General features: G+C 45.1%; 1 protein-coding gene across 1 annotated transcript in view; it reads left to right on the plus strand.

Annotated features, from left to right (window-relative positions):
• Positions 1-340: 340 nt before the first annotated feature.
• LOC124720069 (plexin domain-containing protein 1) overlaps positions 341-17,686 on the plus strand; it is a 450,028-nt gene continuing 432,682 nt past the window's right edge. Inside the window, exon 1 of the mRNA XM_047245336.1 lies at positions 341-576. Within this exon, the coding sequence (XP_047101292.1) occupies positions 501-576 (76 nt within the window). The 5' untranslated portion in view covers positions 341-500. The remainder of the gene's footprint in view (positions 577-17,686) is intronic.

The following is a 17,686-nucleotide window of genomic DNA, read 5'->3' on the forward strand; positions in this document are numbered from 1 at the left end:
CAAAATATAAAATGTGTCAGCGAACATCGACAGCACTGAGATCTGCGTTTTCCATGTTAACAAGATGTAAAAAATCGTTAATTTTTTATTTTTTAGTGGTGCATAATTTCTTTGCTTTTTTCTACTAGCTGTGATCGTTGACGGCATGGATGTTACAATAATCTAACTTCCTTGGTTGATGGCGCCGCGTCCACAACAAACATCAAAATGGCGTCATAGCGTCAAAACAAAGAAGTCCGAGCGAGCTTCTGGAAGCTACCGCGAGATGTCAGGAGCTGCCCGTTCTTTTCCGTTACACTGGGGTCACCGCTGCAGACGACCGTGCTGAGCTGCTAGTTATTATCGTCGACGGGCGGGGGTGCTGCTTCTTGACTCCAGAGGGGCAGTCGGCTTTTGTTGGCAGGCGGCTCAGTGACACATTAGAAGTCGTGCGGGAGTGTTGGTGTACGTTGTTCGCTCTCGTGGGCGCGAGAAAGACTGAAACGAGAAATAATTCCAAGATGGATATTCGGTGGCTGTGGACTTTGGGCGTTATTTCGTGCCTCCTGCTAGATATGCGGGCTGCGTCTTCACAAGGTAAGCGAAAAGAACAGTTTAGTTGTGCTTAGCTTACGAGCCCATGTGTTTCCTCAGCTTTAGTGTTGTGCGTCTGACATCTGGTTTGGACGCATATCGTGTGACATCTGTTTATAAGCAGATCAGACTTTCAAATATCTAATGCTATTGTTTCCTTCAACATCCGTTATTGCGGTGTAACAGAACATATGCGGCGTGTAGCGGGTGGGTCTGTAGAACCCGGATAGCATGTGAATGACCAGCGGGAGTATTTGTTTCTCGCTCTTGTGTGTGTCCTTATTGTTCGAGGGCCGTTGCAAGCGCGCTTAGCGAATAAGTGATGTTGCGATTAAATCTTAAAACGACCGTCTTTTTGGTGTGTTTACCGTTAGATTTTCCTGCGGGCTCGCCTTTTTCTGCCAGTTTATCGGGTGTGCAAAGGTTCAGAAATAGTAATCATAGCGAACTATTCTGACCAGCAAACATTTTGTTGCGCGATGCTGCGAGACTGTCAAATGGGGGAGCTAGGCAATGAGTTCAAACGGGCACTTCCTTTCGGACGAAACCGCCCACATGTTTTGCTGTTGCTCTTTGGTTAGCTACATTCATTTCTTGGGCTATACGTTTCGTGATTTTATTCATCGCGAGCATGTTAATGTTTAAATTCTCTAGAGGGTTGCGCAACAAGGAATGATGTAAATGACGCTCAGTCTATTTGCATACGTATTCTATACGCCTTTTCTTGCGCTGTAATATTTGCAAAATCGTCAGTTGCTGCAGTATTCATCAGGTTTTAGATAGTATGCTCAAGGTTTCAGACCACATTTTATGAGCTACCGAAGAGACTGTTTGAAAATATGGACAGTATTATCCTACGAATGTTTTTCTGAGACACAAACTTGAATTAGTGTCATTGCAGTTCATGCAGAAATTAAAGACAAACAGTTTCACACAAGCGAGGATGGGACTTTCCAGCTGCTGTCAGTATGTTATTAAAATAGTTTATGCAGGAATTAAGTATTAGTTTCGGGGAAATTGTTGCAGCTGCAGACGTGAATTGATGTGTGCTGTTGGAAAGCTTTGTTCTCGTGACATTGACGTGTAGCGTGGCCCTCAGTCTAGGTAAGGTTGAAAAGGTGATAATTCGGTTGTGAGCTGCCGTATGTGAAAGCAAATTACAGGTTGCGCTAACAAATTTATCTTTAATGGAGCCAAAGGTTTGCATCTGCGCCGTATTTAACGTGTTTTTCATCGTAAAAACTAAAGCTGCAAGGTAAATTCAGGAAACGTACTACGATAATGAAGTCCCAGAGTATTTTGTTGTATATGACTTACATATGTCGTATATAAACGAAAACAATGCAAGGGGCCCCCCACTACGCAACTTGTACCACAAACTTTTCAAAAACAGCTTTGACAATTTCTTTTAAATAGTGAGTGTATCGAGACGTAAAATCACAACAGATGATAAAATGATGCAAAATAGATAAAAGCGAGCACATCAGGAAAAAAGTGACAGTTTTCTAGTTTCACATGTCGCATCACTATTTACGTGATGTAACACCTCGTGTGTTTGTGTATCAACATATTTGTGGGATTTTTCCGTTCACGTGCTGGCACCGCCGACGGTTCTGCAGCGAAAAAAGTCGACTTGTTCTGCGGTCGACTAGGTTATGTAACCCTTCCTCCGACTTTGCGTTTGCAGCACATTGTCAGGACTGCGCGAATCTGGCTAGCGCTTAGCTTAGATTACGAACGGATTACGAGCTGAAGATTGCATATTTCGTCGGAAACGGTCATTGAGATACCATAGTTATTTCTAAAGTAAGGCAATTCCGTACCAAATTCAAGCAATGTTGTCTGCATGGCTGACGGTTCGCAACTTCGCAAGCAGTCTTGTTTTCTTCTGAATTCAGTATTTTGCGGATCATTCAGTCAGGGTGTCCCACAAGTAATGGGCAGTATTCAGGGATATGGCAGGAACGATAATTCGAGGCGAAAAAATCTCGTAAACATGGGCTCTAATGCATACCTTGAGCTATACGCACTTCATATTCGATACTGTATATATCTGTATATTGAGCAAGCAGTAAAGGAAACAAAAGAAAAATTCGGAGTAGGTATTAAAATCCATGGAGAAGAAATAAAAACTTTGAGGTTCGCCGATGACATTTTAATTCTGCCAGAGACAGCAAAGGACTTGGAAGAACAGTTGAACGGAATGGACAGTGTCTTGAAAGGAGGATACAAGATGAACATCAACAAAAGCAAAACGAGGATAATGGAATGTAGTCAAATTAAATGGGGTGATGCTGAGGGCATTAGGTTAGGAAATGAGACACTTAAAGTAGTAAAGGAGTTTTGCTATTTAGGGAGTAAAATAACTGATGATGGCCGAAGTAGAGAGGATATAAAATACAGACTGGCAATGGCAACGAAATCGTTTCTGAAGAAGAGAAATTTGTTAACATCGAGTATAGATTTAAGTGTCAGGAAGTCGTTTCTGAAAGTATTTGTATGGAGTGTAGCCATGTATGGAAGTGAAACATGGACGATAACCAGTTTGGACAAGAAGAGAATAGAAGCTTTCGAAATGTGGTGCTACAGAAGAATGCTGAAGATAAGGTGGGTAGATCACATAACTAATGAGGAGGTATTGAATAGGATTGGGGAGAAGAGAAGTTTGTGGCACAACTTGACTAGAAGAAGGGATCGGTTGGTAGGACATGTTTTGAGGCATCAAGGGATCACAAATTTAGCATTGGAGGGCAGTGTGGAGGGTAAAAATCGTAGAGGGAGACCAAGAGATCAATACACTAAGCAGATTCAGAAGGCTGTAGGTTGCAGTAGGTACTGGGAGATGAAGCTTTCACAGGATAGAGTAGCATGGAGAGCTGCATCAAACCCGTCTCAGGACTGAAGACCACAACAACAATAATTCGATACTGTAAACACCTCTTCTGCAAAACAAATGGTCATGGCTCTCCAGGTATGAATATTAGATCCCATGTTTACGAGACATTTTTGCTTCGAATGGTCGTTTGGCATCCCTGAATACTGACCATTCGTCCTGTGCCATCCAGTATAGGGTACTGCGCCTAATGTTTCAGACTCGTAGATAGGGAGTCCAAAATCTGGCACAATACTCAACAATTGCTCGCATTGGCTTCTTGTACGCAACAATACAGTTGCTTGCGGAGTATTTATGTAGATGTAATCGCCTTTTTGTTTTTCTCTTGTTTAGAAATGTCAAATATTTTACAGGTGTATGGTGTGTAAGAAAATACATCAGCAGTCTTCTTCTTGCAGTCGTATTTTCTGTTTAGAGTTTACTAACAAGGGAACCTCCCCATTGCACCCCCCTCAGGTTTAGGTATAATTTGGCACAGTGGATAGGCCTTGAAAAACTGAACACAGATCAATCGAGAAAACAGAAAGAAATTGTGTGAAACTATGAAAAAAAATACGCAAAATATACAAACTGAGTAGTCCATGTGCAAGATAGGCAACATCAAGGATAGTGTAAGCTCAGGAGTGCCGTGGTCCCGTGGTTAGCGTGAGCAGCTGTGGAACGAGAGGTCCTTGGTTCAAGTCATCCCTCGAGTGGAAATATTACTTTCTTTATTTTCGCAAAGTTATGGTCTATCCGTTCGTTCATTGACGTCTGTTCACTGTAATAAGTTTAACGTCTGTGTTTTGCGACCGCACCGCAAAACCGTGCGATTAGTAGACGAAAGGACGTGCCTGTCCAATGGGAACCGAAAACATTTGATCGCAAGGTCATAGGTCAACCGATTCCTCCACAGGAAAACACGTCTGATATATTCTGTAGAACACTTGTGACGGCATGTGCGTCACATGACAGGAATATGTTGTCGTCCCACCTAACTTGTACACTTGGCGAATGGGTAAAAAGATTTTTCTACGTTGCCCGATTTAGGTTTTCTTGTGGATGTGATAATCACTCCCAAAAAAGTGATGAATACATAAGAGTTGTCACATTAACTGCAACAAATGAATGCAACAGTTTCACAGTCGCACAGTTTTCCCTGTGCTGTGTCAAAACATATATTTTTAACGTTTTCAAGTATTTCGTGTTTCCGTGTGTAGACCGTCAAATCCTGCACATGGCCAAGAAAATCTGAACATGTCCTGGAATTTTGGAGAGCGAAGTTGATTATGTATGAGTGCCTGAACTTTGATAGTTGTCTGGAAACAAAAAATTAAATTTTTCCCTCGAGGGAAGACTCGAACCAAGGACCTCTCGTTTCACAGCTGCTCACGCTAACCACGGGACCACGGCGCTTCTGGGCATACATTGTCCTTGATGTTTTCTAACTTGCGCATGGACTACTCAGTTTGTATATTTTGCTATTTTTTTCATAGTTCCACACAACTTCTTGTTTTCTCGATTGATCTGTCTTCACTTTTTCAAGGCCTATCCACTGTGCCAACTTATAACTAAATCAGAGGGGGGTGCGATGGGGAGGTTCCCTTGTAAGTACATACTGTATTCGTATCAGAGGCACTGTGGCGAAGTGTAATACTCTGATAGAGAACGTAAAAAGCAGAAGCGAAATATGTACGTTGTCTGTCAAACGTATAACAGCAACGTCAAACGAATATTCTGTGAAAGTTGTTAGCTGTGCGTGTTTGAAGTAGCGAAAATGTAGATTTTTTGCTGGCGCTTGTTATTTCTCCCCCCTTCCCCCTCCATTTTTTTGTAGTGCTGATGTAGGCATTGCGACATACATCCTTGAAACTGCTTGAAACTGTCAGCTGTTACGAAATGAGCGGATTGGAGCGTCATAAGGATGAGCCTGCATTAATCCTCTTGTGTGCCGCGTGTCTTAACACGGTATTAACACATCCCGAAAGCATTTACCACAGCGTACTCGTAACACATTGTACGCGTCCGTAGTGTAAGGCCTCTAGGGGTCGACAGAAGCGTCCGATCCAACGCGTCGGCTTTGACCCGTGACGTAAGGGTGTTGTCGTGTGTGACGTCATGACGGCGCGGAGTTTGGTTTGAGTGTGGCTGTCTCCAGTTCCGTTTTATCTTATTTTATTTACTTTTCTGATCTGTTCGTTCTATCTCGTGAGATTTTTTTAAAATTTAAAAACACTTATTACTTATTTTAATTATCTGTTTCCTCGAATTTCTGTTTTAGTTTATTATATTTATCTTTCTGATCTGTTCGTTCTATCCCGTGAGATTTTTTTTAAAAAGACAAAAAACACTAATCAGCTACTGAAGCATCTTTATCTTCTATGGGTTGCAGGGGTTACGACCCCTGGGGAGGTGGGTGGGTATTCATGCATGGCTGTCTTCACTTACACGTTGTAGCTACGCAAGGCGTCTAAATTTGTTTATATTTAGTTTGCCTCCCCACCCAAAACACCCAATTTCCCGCGCTTGTCCCGTTAGTGTCATTAGGCTTCTTGTGGAAAGTGTGTGTGTTTGTTTTTGTTTCCGCCATATTTGTGACGTCATGGGTCAAAGCAGACGGGTGGGATCGGACGCTTCCGTATTACCGCCTCTAGAGACGATTGTCATCTACAATCTGTTTAAACATTTCGATGCAGTTTACTCTGCACTCGCCGCGCCAATTCGTCGTCCGAAACTACTCCAACTTTTTGTTCTTCAAATTTCTGGAAGGTAAAAAGGCATCCGGCGAAATCTTGGCTGTATGCCTGGTACACAAGAACTTGCGTGATTGAGGGAGCTAAATACCGAGTACAAATAAGCAAGTGCTCAGAAATGAGTTGACAGACCTGCTTTCAATGACAAGCAATCCTGTCGTGTTTGAATCCGATTGTCGTTGACAAGGTGTGACCCTCGTATCCGATCGTTACGGTTGGTATCTTTTTCGGATCACTCCCCTTTTTTTTCCCTTAACCGTGTTACAGGACATCGTTGGGATTGGTACTCCACACCTAGTAAACACATCTCGTCGACATTCCAAGAAACGAGGCAGATCGATTCAAGCTGAGGTTATGGGCTTGTCGAGACACGTCAACCCTACGGTGATTCCACCAAACTGGCTGGCATATCCACACATCAGCGCTAGATAGTTACTTGATTGCCTGGTAACAGTTCTGTATCGAGGCTGGTCAAATAAGGTTGCTAAATTTCCATGAAAGAGTGGAACAGTTTTGTTGCGTCTTCATGATTGGTAAGCTTGACTTGTTCCCCCCAGGGGATCCACAACTCTTTTGTGGATACGTGCGTAGCGAGCACGGGGCCCCGAGCTAATGTGGCCTTCCTTCCTTTCCGGGCTGCATACCTTCCCTTTCCGCATCCTTCCCCATCCCCTGTCTTCACCCCCCCCCCCTCACCTCTTGCTCTTTCCTTCACTTTCTCCCCCTCTGGGAGTATGGTTTGCGCCTACGTCCGGAGACGGACGCTTGTAAATGTACCGCATTCTTCTTCTTCCTTGCTTGTATGTCTTCTTCCTTCCTTTGTCCATCTCCTTTCCTTACCTCTTCTCTTTACCCTTTTCTCCGCTGCGGCGTTTGAGACCCCCTCTTCTTTCCTTTCCCTTTCTCTTTCTTCCTCCCTGTGCGTGTCTGAAGGCCGACCCACGCACTTCCATGCGTAGCCGGTGACGGGGTAACGCGTAATTCCCCGCCCCGGGTAGACAGGTAGGACACGTACGTACCCCCTGGTAAAGGCCAGGCCCAGGGAGGGGTGATTACCCGAGCTGATACCTTCCGAAAGTGCCGATTGGTCCCTCCGTCCGTATGTCGGGAGGTGTGACCTGAGGTGTGAACAATCACCTAAGGCGGGTGTGCCCTCGGTGAGGGCCCCCACAAGGGAGGAGCGCGCCATCGGAGACGCCGGTAATCATGGGGGATTCTTCCGCAATGGTTTCCTCACCTTCCACTATGTCTGCTCACAAACGTAAGTTCACTGAGTCTCAGCCACAGACGGTTCTTCCATCGTTGCCACAGTTCCTTGTTGTTTCTCGGTCTGACGAAGGTCACGACTTTTCCACGGTCAACCCTTTCATTATTCAGAAAGGTGTCGACGCAATTGCGGGTCCTGTAAAGTCTTGTTCCAGATTACGGAATGGTACCCTGTTGTTAGAAACACACAGTGCCCTCCAGGCTCAAAAATTGCTGCGTACTTCTCTGCTCCACACCTTCCCTGTCCGGGTGGAACCGCACCGTACCTTAAATTCCTCGCGTGGAGTCGTTTATACACGCTCCCTCGATGGATTGTCTGACGAAGAAATTCAGCACTACCTGTCTGACCAGGGCGTCACCTCTGTTCATCGGGTTATGAAAAGGGTTGACTCGAACATCATTCCAACCCGCACTGTCTTCTTGACTTTTGACAAAGTTCAACTCCCATCAAAAATCAAAGCAGGCTATGAGATAATTTCCGTTCGCCCTTATGTCCCAAACCCTACGCGTTGCTATCGATGTCAGCGGTTTAATCACACCAGCCAGTCCTGTTCCAATCCGGCCAAATGTGTTACGTGTGGCAGGGATGCCCATGAGGGTGCTTGTCCACCTCCATCCCCTCGCTGCATCAACTGTATGGGTGACCACGCTGCTTCCTCTCGAGATTGCCCTGTTTTTAAGGACGAAAAGCTGATCCAGGAAATAAGAGTGAAGGAAAAGGTGTCGACCTTTGCTGCTCGAAAGTTACTCGCCAGTCGACAGCCCACCGTGCCTCAGAAAGGAAAATACAGCGCTGTCCTTGCTTCTTCTCGGCCAACAAAGGAGGCGGCCACGCAGACTTGCGACCTCACATTTAGTACCACGGTCGTCAGATCGGCTAGCGCAAAGATCGCCCGTTCAACCTCACCTCTTTCGCCTGCCCACTCTATGGCTCACCCTTCGTCGGGTTCTGCTAAATCTCGAGCCCAAAAGTCAGACGCCAAGTCTACAAAAAAAGAGCATTCTCGTGAAGAGTTTTTACGTACTGCAACTTCACAACCATCGGTTCCTCCTTCATCTAAACATACCTCCAAGAAGGCTACGAAGAAACACAGTTCCTCTCCTTCTCCGCCAAGGCGTGTCCCATCTACAGCACCACCTGGCGGAAATCGCCCTCGGCCATCTTCTGTGTCGCCGAGGCGCACTGTTGGTGGCCGGTCAACTGGCCGATCGTTGGTGGCAGGAGCTGCTCCTGACCAACCTATGGATCAGGATCTTCTGCCTTCGACTGAATGCCATTCCATGCTGTCGGTCGCAAGCTCTGAGCAGTCGTTGAGTTGACAGCACCCTTGGTGCCGTTCCTCCATTTTCTGTTCACCCTATGTCCATTATCCACTGGAATATCCGCGGCATTCGCGCCAATCGGGAGGAATTGTCGATCCTCTTACGATCCTACTCGCCGGTCATCTTCTGTCTTCAGGAAACAAAGCTGCGTCCCCATGACCGCTTTGTTCTCCCTCATTTTCAGTCCGTCCGATATGACCTCCTCTCAGTTGAAGGCACTCCAGCCCATGGAGGACTCATGATTCTGCTCCATGATACTCTCCATTATCACCCAATCCCCTTAAACACTTCCTTCCAAGCTGTCGCCGTCCGTCTTTCCCTTTCTGGATACACGTTCTCTCTTTGTACGGTATACATTCCATCGTCTACACCAATGGCACGAGCTGATCTCCTTCATCTTCTTGATCAGCTTCCACCCCCCTATTTGCTGGTTGGGGACTTCAATGCCCACCACCCGCTTTGGGGATCTCCACATCCTTGTCCACGTGGCTCACTATTGCTAGACGTCTTCCACCAAGCGGATCTAGTCTGCCTCAACACTGGGGTCCCTACGTTTTTGTCTGCCTCCACGGCAAATTTATCCCATTTGGACCTTGCGGTCGGTACTGTTCCGCTAGCTCGGCGCTTCGAATGGTTCGCCCTTGATGATACACACTCGAGTGACCACTTTCCATGTGTTCTTCGACTGCAGCCTCAACTGCCATATATGCGCTCGCGACGCTGGAAGTTTGCCCAAGCCGATTGGACACTTTTTTCGTCTCTAGCGACATTCGATGACCGTCGCTTTCCCAGCGTCGACGATGAGGTCACACATTTTACCGACGTTATTCTCACAGCTGCGGAACGTTCAATACCACGCACCTCCGAATTGCCCCGGCGCCCTCCAGTTCCTTGGTGGAACGAGGCCTGCCGTGACGCAATACGTGAGCGGCGACGTGCTCTTCGCATTTTCCGTCACCATCCAACTTTGGCCAACTGTATCCGATATAAGCAGCTCCGTGCGCGATGCCGTCGCGTCATCCGCGATAGCAAGAAGGCAAGCTGGAAATTCTTTACTAGCTCATTTAACAACTTCACTCCCTCCTCGGAAGTTTGGAGTCGGCTTCGACGGTTCTCAGGCGCGCCTAGTTTCTCCCCGGTCTCTGGGCTCACTGTCGCGCATGATACCTTAGTGGACCCCGTCGCAATTTCTAACTCTTTGGGTCAGCACTTTGCTGAGATTTCGAGCTCTTCAAATTACCCGCCAGCGTTTCTCCCGAAGAAACGTGCAGCAGAAGTGCGGCATCTTGCTTTCTCCTCTCAAAATCGCGAAAGCTACAATACTGTTTTCTCCATGCGCGAACTCCAACATGCACTCTCTACTTCTCGCTCCTCCGCCCCAGGACCGGATGGTATCCATGTCCAAATGTTGCTGCATTTATCAACCCATAGCCTGCGTCACCTCCTTCGCCTTTATAATCGAATTTGGACCGACAGTACCTTTCCCAGGCGATGGCGGGAAGCTATTGTCGTTCCCGTTCCGAAACCTGGAAAGGACAAACATCTCCCCTCTAGCTATCGCCCCATTTCTCTCACGAGTAGTGTCTGTAAGGTTTTGGAGCGTATGGTGAATTACCGTTTAGCTTGGTGGCTGGAGTCCCGCAGTCTTTTAACACCAGCCCAATGCGGATTCCGACAACATCGTTCTGCCGTTGACCATCTTGTTGCTCTCTCCACTTATATCATGAACAATTTCCTCCGGAAACGCCAAACGGTAGCAATATTTTTTGATCTGGAGAGAGCATACGATACCTGTTGGAGGACAGGCATCCTCCGCACACTGTTCTCTTGGGGCTTTCGAGGCCGGCTGCCCCTTTTTCTTCGCGAATTTATGGCAGAGCGCACATTTAGGGTGCGGGTGAACACTACTCTCTCCCGTACTTTCTCCCAAGAAAACGGGGTACCCCAGGGCTCCGTGCTGAGTGTTGTACTGTTTGCCATCGCCATTAATCCAATTATGGATTGTCTCCTTCCTGATGTCTCGGGCTCCCTCTTTGTGGACGATTTTGCGATCTACTACAGTTCTCAAAGGACCAGCCTTCTTGAAAGACGTCTTCAAGGATGTCTCGATCGCCTCTACTCATGGAGCATCGAAACCGGCTTCCGTTTCTCACCCAGTAAGACCGTTTGTGTTAATTTTTGGCGACGTAAGGAGTTTCTTCCGCCCTCCTTACATCTAGGTCCTGTCAACCTTCCGTTTTCCGACGTCGCTAAATTCTTGGGTCTTATGTTTGACAGAAAACTGTGCTGGTCCTCCCACGTTTCCTATCTTTCGGCTCGCTGTCTGCGTTCCCTTAACACCCTCCGTGTCCTGAATGGTACCTCTTGGGGAGCGGACCGGGTGGTCCTTCTCCGCCTCTATCGCGCCTTAGTGCGCTCGAAATTGGATTATGGAAGCATAGTCTACTCCTCTGCTCGGCCGTCTATTCTTCGGCGTCTCGACTCTATCCACCACCGTGGATTACGTTTAGTGTCTGGAGCTTTTTACACCAGCCCTGTGGAAAGCCTTTATGCTGAGACTGCTGAACCTCCGCTGTCCAATCGGCGGGCAGTCCTTCTGAGTCGTTATGCTAGCCATCTGTCTTCCATGCCTGCTAATCCAGCCCATAACCTTTTTTTCGACGCCTCCTTTGATGTCGGGTATGCAGGCCGCTCCTCCTCCCTACTACCCCCGGGAGTCCGCTTCCGTCAACTGCTCCATTCTCTTTCCTTCCGCTTTCCTAAAACCTTCTTGACAACTTGGGGTACAGCACCGCCTTGGCACCGTCCCCGGATCGACTTGCTCAGAGACCTATGTCAATTTCCCAAAGATGGTACCCCTACACTTGTTTACCGTCGGGCATTTGCTGCTCTATGTGCACAAATGACGGAAGCCACATTTATTTACACCGATGGCTCGAAAACATCGTTAGGTGTAGGGAGTGCCTATATTGTTGGCGACACCCCAAATCACTTTCGACTTCCCGACCAGTGTTCGGTTTATACTGCAGAGCTTTACGCTGTTCTCCAGGCTGTCCACTACATCCGCCGCCATCAGCGGATACAGTACGTAATCTGCTCAGATTCTCTCAGCTCTCTCCTAAGTCTCCAAGCTCTTTACCCTGTGCACCCTCTGGTCCACCGGATTCAGGACTGTCTGCGCTTGCTCCACCTGGGGGGCGTCTCAGTGGCGTTCCTCTGGCTCCCGGGACACGCTGGTATCTGTGGAAATGAGGCGGCCGATATAGCGGCCAAGGCTGCAGTCTCTCTTCTTCGGCCAGCTCTTCAGTCTCTTCCGTTTACCGATCTACGGAGCGGTTTATGTCGCCAAGTTACTCATTTATGGCATGCGCATTGGTCAACACTTCCCCACAATAAATTGCGGGAAGTGAAAGCCGTTCCTTGCGCTTGGACCTCTTCCTCCCGAACGCGTCGTCGGGAGGAGGTAATTTTAGCTCGACTCCGGATAGGGCACTGTCTTTTTAGTCATCGACATCTTTTAAGCGGTGATCCTCCCCCACTCTGTCCCCACTGCTCTCAGCTGTGGACGGTCAGACACCTTTTAATTGAATGCCCCTATTTTAATCCGTTACGCTCCCGTCTACAGCTATCGCCTGATCTATCGTCGATTTTAGCAGATGACACGCGCTCAGCTGACCGCGTTCTACAGTTTATTAGTGACAGTGAAATGACGTCAGTCATTTGAAGCTTTTTTTTTTGTGGACAACCAACCCCTTTCTATAGTGGACTTTTAAGCATTCCTTCTGCCTTTAGTTTCTCCAGTTTTCTGACTATGTTTCCATTGCTGCTGATTTTAAATTTCGTTTTTTTCCTGTTTTCTACGTCACGGGCTGGGCGCTAATGACCATAGAAGTTTTGCGCCCTAAAACCACAAACAAAAAAAAAAAAAAAAAAAAGCTTGACTTGTTCCAAGAATCGAATAAAGAATTTCGACCGCAGACGAGCACTGCGTGACACATCTTCTGAAAGACTAAAACCTAATTTCGGAAACCATATTTCGCTGTCGTGTTTACGTATTATCTGAAGCAGGTTTGCTAGAAAAGTTAAATAGGACGCCTGGAAAAGAGCTGTTACAGTTTCTGATCTAGTCAGCACAGTCGCTATTTCTTTTCAATTAGACGAGGTGAAAACAGCTTCAGTCTAACTTTTCTACTTATTTTTTCACTGTGCAAGAAGCCACTCCGTCCATATTAGCAGAAAATTTTTAAGAGACGAAACCTGACAGCCCAAGCACATTTCAAAACCAGTTGCACTTACATGGGAGCGAAAATAGATTGCGGAATTGAAAAACCGGCGACCGTAAGCACGTTTCCACATTCGATTCTGAAGTGTTTACATGACTACCTAGAAGCCTCATTGCGAAATCCGGTTTTGGGAGCCCCATGTAAACGGGGTGTTACATTACTAGACAGGCAAAGGCGCATCTTTTTATGAAGCCTGACGTTTGGCGAAGTAAGATGGCGGAGTTAGGAAGTTTATGGTACAACTACGATTTTCTGAAACGAAGTGATGCAAGCTTTACGAGGTGGTCTAAACAAGTTCTACACTTGAGCAAGTATTTGCATACTAGTTGAGTTTAACATATACATTGAAGAATCGTGTTATGAGAAGAACGTGAAATTATATATACGCACGTTTGAATCGGTATAGTTTTCGTAATAACATTTAAACGAATAAAGACAGTTAACTACTAGAACATTCTATTTACAGGAGCACTTTCATGACGACCATACTATTCAAAGAAAAGCCAAAGCTGATTGAAACATGTTAAAAACGCGTCATTAAGCTAGGCCTACGTCTGTTACTACTAGATTTATTAAAATCCCTAAAATATACAAAGTATTTAAACACTGCCGGTATTTCAGGAAATGCAAACTATTACGTAATTATTTAGGCCTAGATAATCAAAAATACGTAAAATGTGTATAGTTAAGCTTTCATTGAGACATGTTCCATTCCTTGTATCTTCCATCTGCTGTACGAAAAATAACAGCCAAACTCGACGGATGTACTGACCGTAGTTGTATCAGTTTATCCCTGGTTATTGAGACTGTTTTATCAGTAAGTAAACGGCTCTTTACGCGTCCTTCACATTAGCCGTTGTATTGTGATTCTGAAGTGCTGGCTTCAGCGATACTAATTATACTGTATTGCCAGTCCAATAATGTATGTCTGTGATTTCAACAACTTACCGAGTACAGTGCATTGTTGACAACCGTTTGAATTAGGGATAGCGGTTATCGCCGAAACAACTAGCTTTCAGGTACATTGTTTTTCCTTTTTTGCCGCACCAGTTGGAGTGTTAAAACCGCTCGAAATAACCGATTTTCGGTTTTTTACTCCTATTACTCTTTAGTAAACTCAGAAATTTAATAAAGATTGAAAAAGTCCGAAACTCTTCGAAGGTACATAGTATCAAAAATATTAATTTAAATAGGCAAATAAAAAAACTGAGTCCATCCTGCATTCGCTGCTTTTCTCGAAAAGAGGTGAGTGGTTGAATTCTACAAAAAAACCAGCAGTATTCTAATATGGATTCTACTTCTTTGAAACTCTGCTAGAGTCATGTTGTAATCGGGGATCATATCGCTATTTTGCCATTACGAATAGCCATTGCTGAGATTTAAGAACTGTTTTTTCGTGGTAATTTGTCAGTTTTCAAGGGCTAAAAGCAGGGAAAAGCATATTATGTAGACACAGGCAGCAGATAAATTGCGTTCTATTTTTATTGTATACTCTGATGATGAATAAAGTTTTTATTGCTGTTACTATAATATCCGTTGTCTTTTACTATTTAATAGAAATGGAAGACAATTTTTTGATTTATTTTTGATTTTTTAAAGCAATTTAAGTATTGTACTTAACTGCTACGTCACTTCGTAAAAATATTTCCAGACTAGGGTTTGTGCTATTCTACAATACAATGGGTGTCCGGTGACATCTACACGCTTACCTTAAACCACGACATACGGCAACAGAGATATTATCTTAGAATTGCTTACCAATTCTTATGACATGTTGGATTCTCGTTTGTGTCGGCATAGTTATTAAAGCTGCACTGACCGCTTTTCCCATTTTCTGTGATAACGCAATATTTCAAATCAATGCAAATTTTACGAATACAAATTACTCCTTTTAAAAAAGTTCACTTAAAAACGAAAAAAATTAATACTGCTGTTATGGCCAAGTGATATTTCGGTCTTTTACTCGGTTTTTGGGGAAAAAATAAGAACAGTGTTACGACCGAGAGCGAACAAATACCGAAAAATACCGGTTATTCAGAAGTAAAATACCCGTGTAGGTTCGATCCGGTCTGGTTGTGGTTTTTTTTTGTGTGTGAATGATCAGTATGTCGATTGCGATTGAAAATAGAGGAAAGTTTCGTGCTGTTGTTAAATATTTGAAGGGATAGACTGGGGCACAAATCAAAACAAAGTTCAGGCGGACTCTACATGGTCTTTGAAGACCATTTACCTTTGGGTTAATGAATTTAAAACATCTGGCTGTCGAACTGAGGTCACCGCAATGGAAACCATTCACAGAATCCAAAGCAAGAATCAGTGTGCGCAGTGGATGCCGCGAGTAGTCACGCCCGATCAAAAGCGCATCTGACACACAATTCCAACACTATATTTGGCGATGTTTAATCGTAGCCGGCCGCCGTGACCGAGCAGTTCTAGGTGCATCAGTCCGGAACCGCGCTGCTGCTACGGTCGCTCGTTCGAATCCTGCCTCGGACATGGATGTGTGATGCCTTTAGTTTAGTTAGGTTTAAGTACTTCTAAGTCTAGGGGAGTGATGGCCTCAGATGTTAAGTCCCATAGTGCTTAGAGCCATTTGAACCATTTTTTCTAACGTTAAGAATTATCTTGAAGAAAAAGCTCCACTGACACAGTCAATATGGATCCAGAAAACATCGTTCTTCTGAAACACAATTAGCTCTTTATTCACGTGAAGCGTTGAGTGATATTGACAAAGGATTTCAAATTGATTCCGTACTTCCAGATTTCCATAAGGCTTTTGCACTGTACCACACAAGCGGCTTATAACGAAATTGCATGGTTACAGAGTACCGTCTGTTATGCGACTGGATTCGTGATTTCTTGTCACAGGGGTCTCAGTAGTAATTGACGGTAAGTCATGAAGTAAAACAGAGGTGATTTCTGGCGTTCCACAAGGTATTTTTATAGGCCCTCTGCTATTCCTTATCTATATAAACGTTTTAGGAGACAATCTGAGCAGCCGTTTTAGGTTGCTTGCATATGACGCTGTCGTTTATCGACTAGTAAATCCATCGGATGATCGAAACCAATTGGAATACGATTTGCAACAGATATTTTTATCGTACGAAAATTGACAATTGACCCTAAGTAATGATAATGTGAGATCGTCCACATGAGTGCTGTTGTTGTTGTTGTTGTTGTTGTTGTGGTCTTCAGTCCTGAGACTGGTTTGATGCAGCTCTCCATGCTACTCTAGCCTGTGCAAGCTTCTTCATCTCCCAGTACCTACTGCAACCTACAGCCTTCTGAATCTGCTTGCTGCATTCATCTCTTGGTCTCCCTCTACGATTTTTACCCTCTACGCTGCCCTCCAATACTAAACTGGTGATCTCTTGATGCCTCAGAACATGTCCTACCAACCGATCCCTTCTTCTAGTCAAGTTGTGCCACAGATTCCTCTTCTCCCCAATTCTATTCAGTACCTCCTCATTAGTTATGTGATCTACCCATCTAACCTTCAGCATTCTTCTGTAGCACCACATTTCGAAAGCTTCTATTCTCTTCTTGTCCAAACTATTTATCGTTTCACTTCCATACATGGCTACACTCCATACAATTACTTTCGGAAACGACTTCCTGACACTTAAATCTATACTCGATGTTAACAAATTCCTCTTTTTCAGTAATGCTTAACTTGCCATTGCCAGTCTACATTTGATATCCTCTCTACTTCGACCATCATCAGTTTTTTGCTCCCCGAATAGCAAAGTTCCTTTACTACTTTAAGTGTCTCATTTCCTAATCTAATTCCCTCAGCATCACCCGACTTAATTCGACTACATTCCATTATCCTCGTTCTGCTTTTGTTGATGTTCATCTTATATCCTCCTTTACAAAGCCTTAAAACTCCCATATTCATTTCGAAACATCTGGTCATGCGACGAATAACTGAAGACGCTGGGTAGAAGTGCTGCTCTAAGATGAAGGTGTTGGCACGAGAGAGGATGTATTGGCGTGCTCATTATACCAGTCAGATGATGGAAGAATTTCGTGGTACAGAGGCCTCTAAAAATTGCGTTGATTATGGATCGGGTCGTTGAGTTGAAGGTACCTAAATCGGTTGCCAACAGCAAACCAAGACCACTTTCTTCTGAGCCCATTCCCTGTAGACCGCAGTGGCGGAAATACGACCTGGCGATGCGATGCGATGCTGCAAGGTTGGCAACACGCAAAGTGGGAACACTCCGCGACAGCTGTTTTTTAGCGGCTTGCCAAGCGCGAGAAAAAAGGCGATAGGCAAGTTAAGCGAGGAAGACTGCTTCTGACGTTACGTTCAGAGAGAGAGAGAGAGAGAGAGAGAGAGAGAGAGGGGGGGGGGGGATGGCCCGTTCTTCAGCGCGTCCACACTGTCCTACTAGCCGCCATGTTTTATGAGGTCATTATCAAAGGTTGGTGTTTGGTTTAGTAAGCGATAGTTTCGAAATTTCTTTACGAAATCGTGCCTGCCTTGTGCCTAGGGTATGAATGAGCGCACACACCTAGAAAAACAGATTTAAATTCGATGTTCATCATTTTTGGTCAAATGTTTCAGCGGAATGCAAAGTCGACTCGCTAGAAATTACACAGCGGATTTTTGT

This window comes from Schistocerca piceifrons, chromosome 11, assembly GCF_021461385.2.
Source record: "Schistocerca piceifrons isolate TAMUIC-IGC-003096 chromosome 11, iqSchPice1.1, whole genome shotgun sequence".
Lineage (NCBI taxonomy): Eukaryota > Metazoa > Arthropoda > Insecta > Orthoptera > Acrididae > Schistocerca > Schistocerca piceifrons.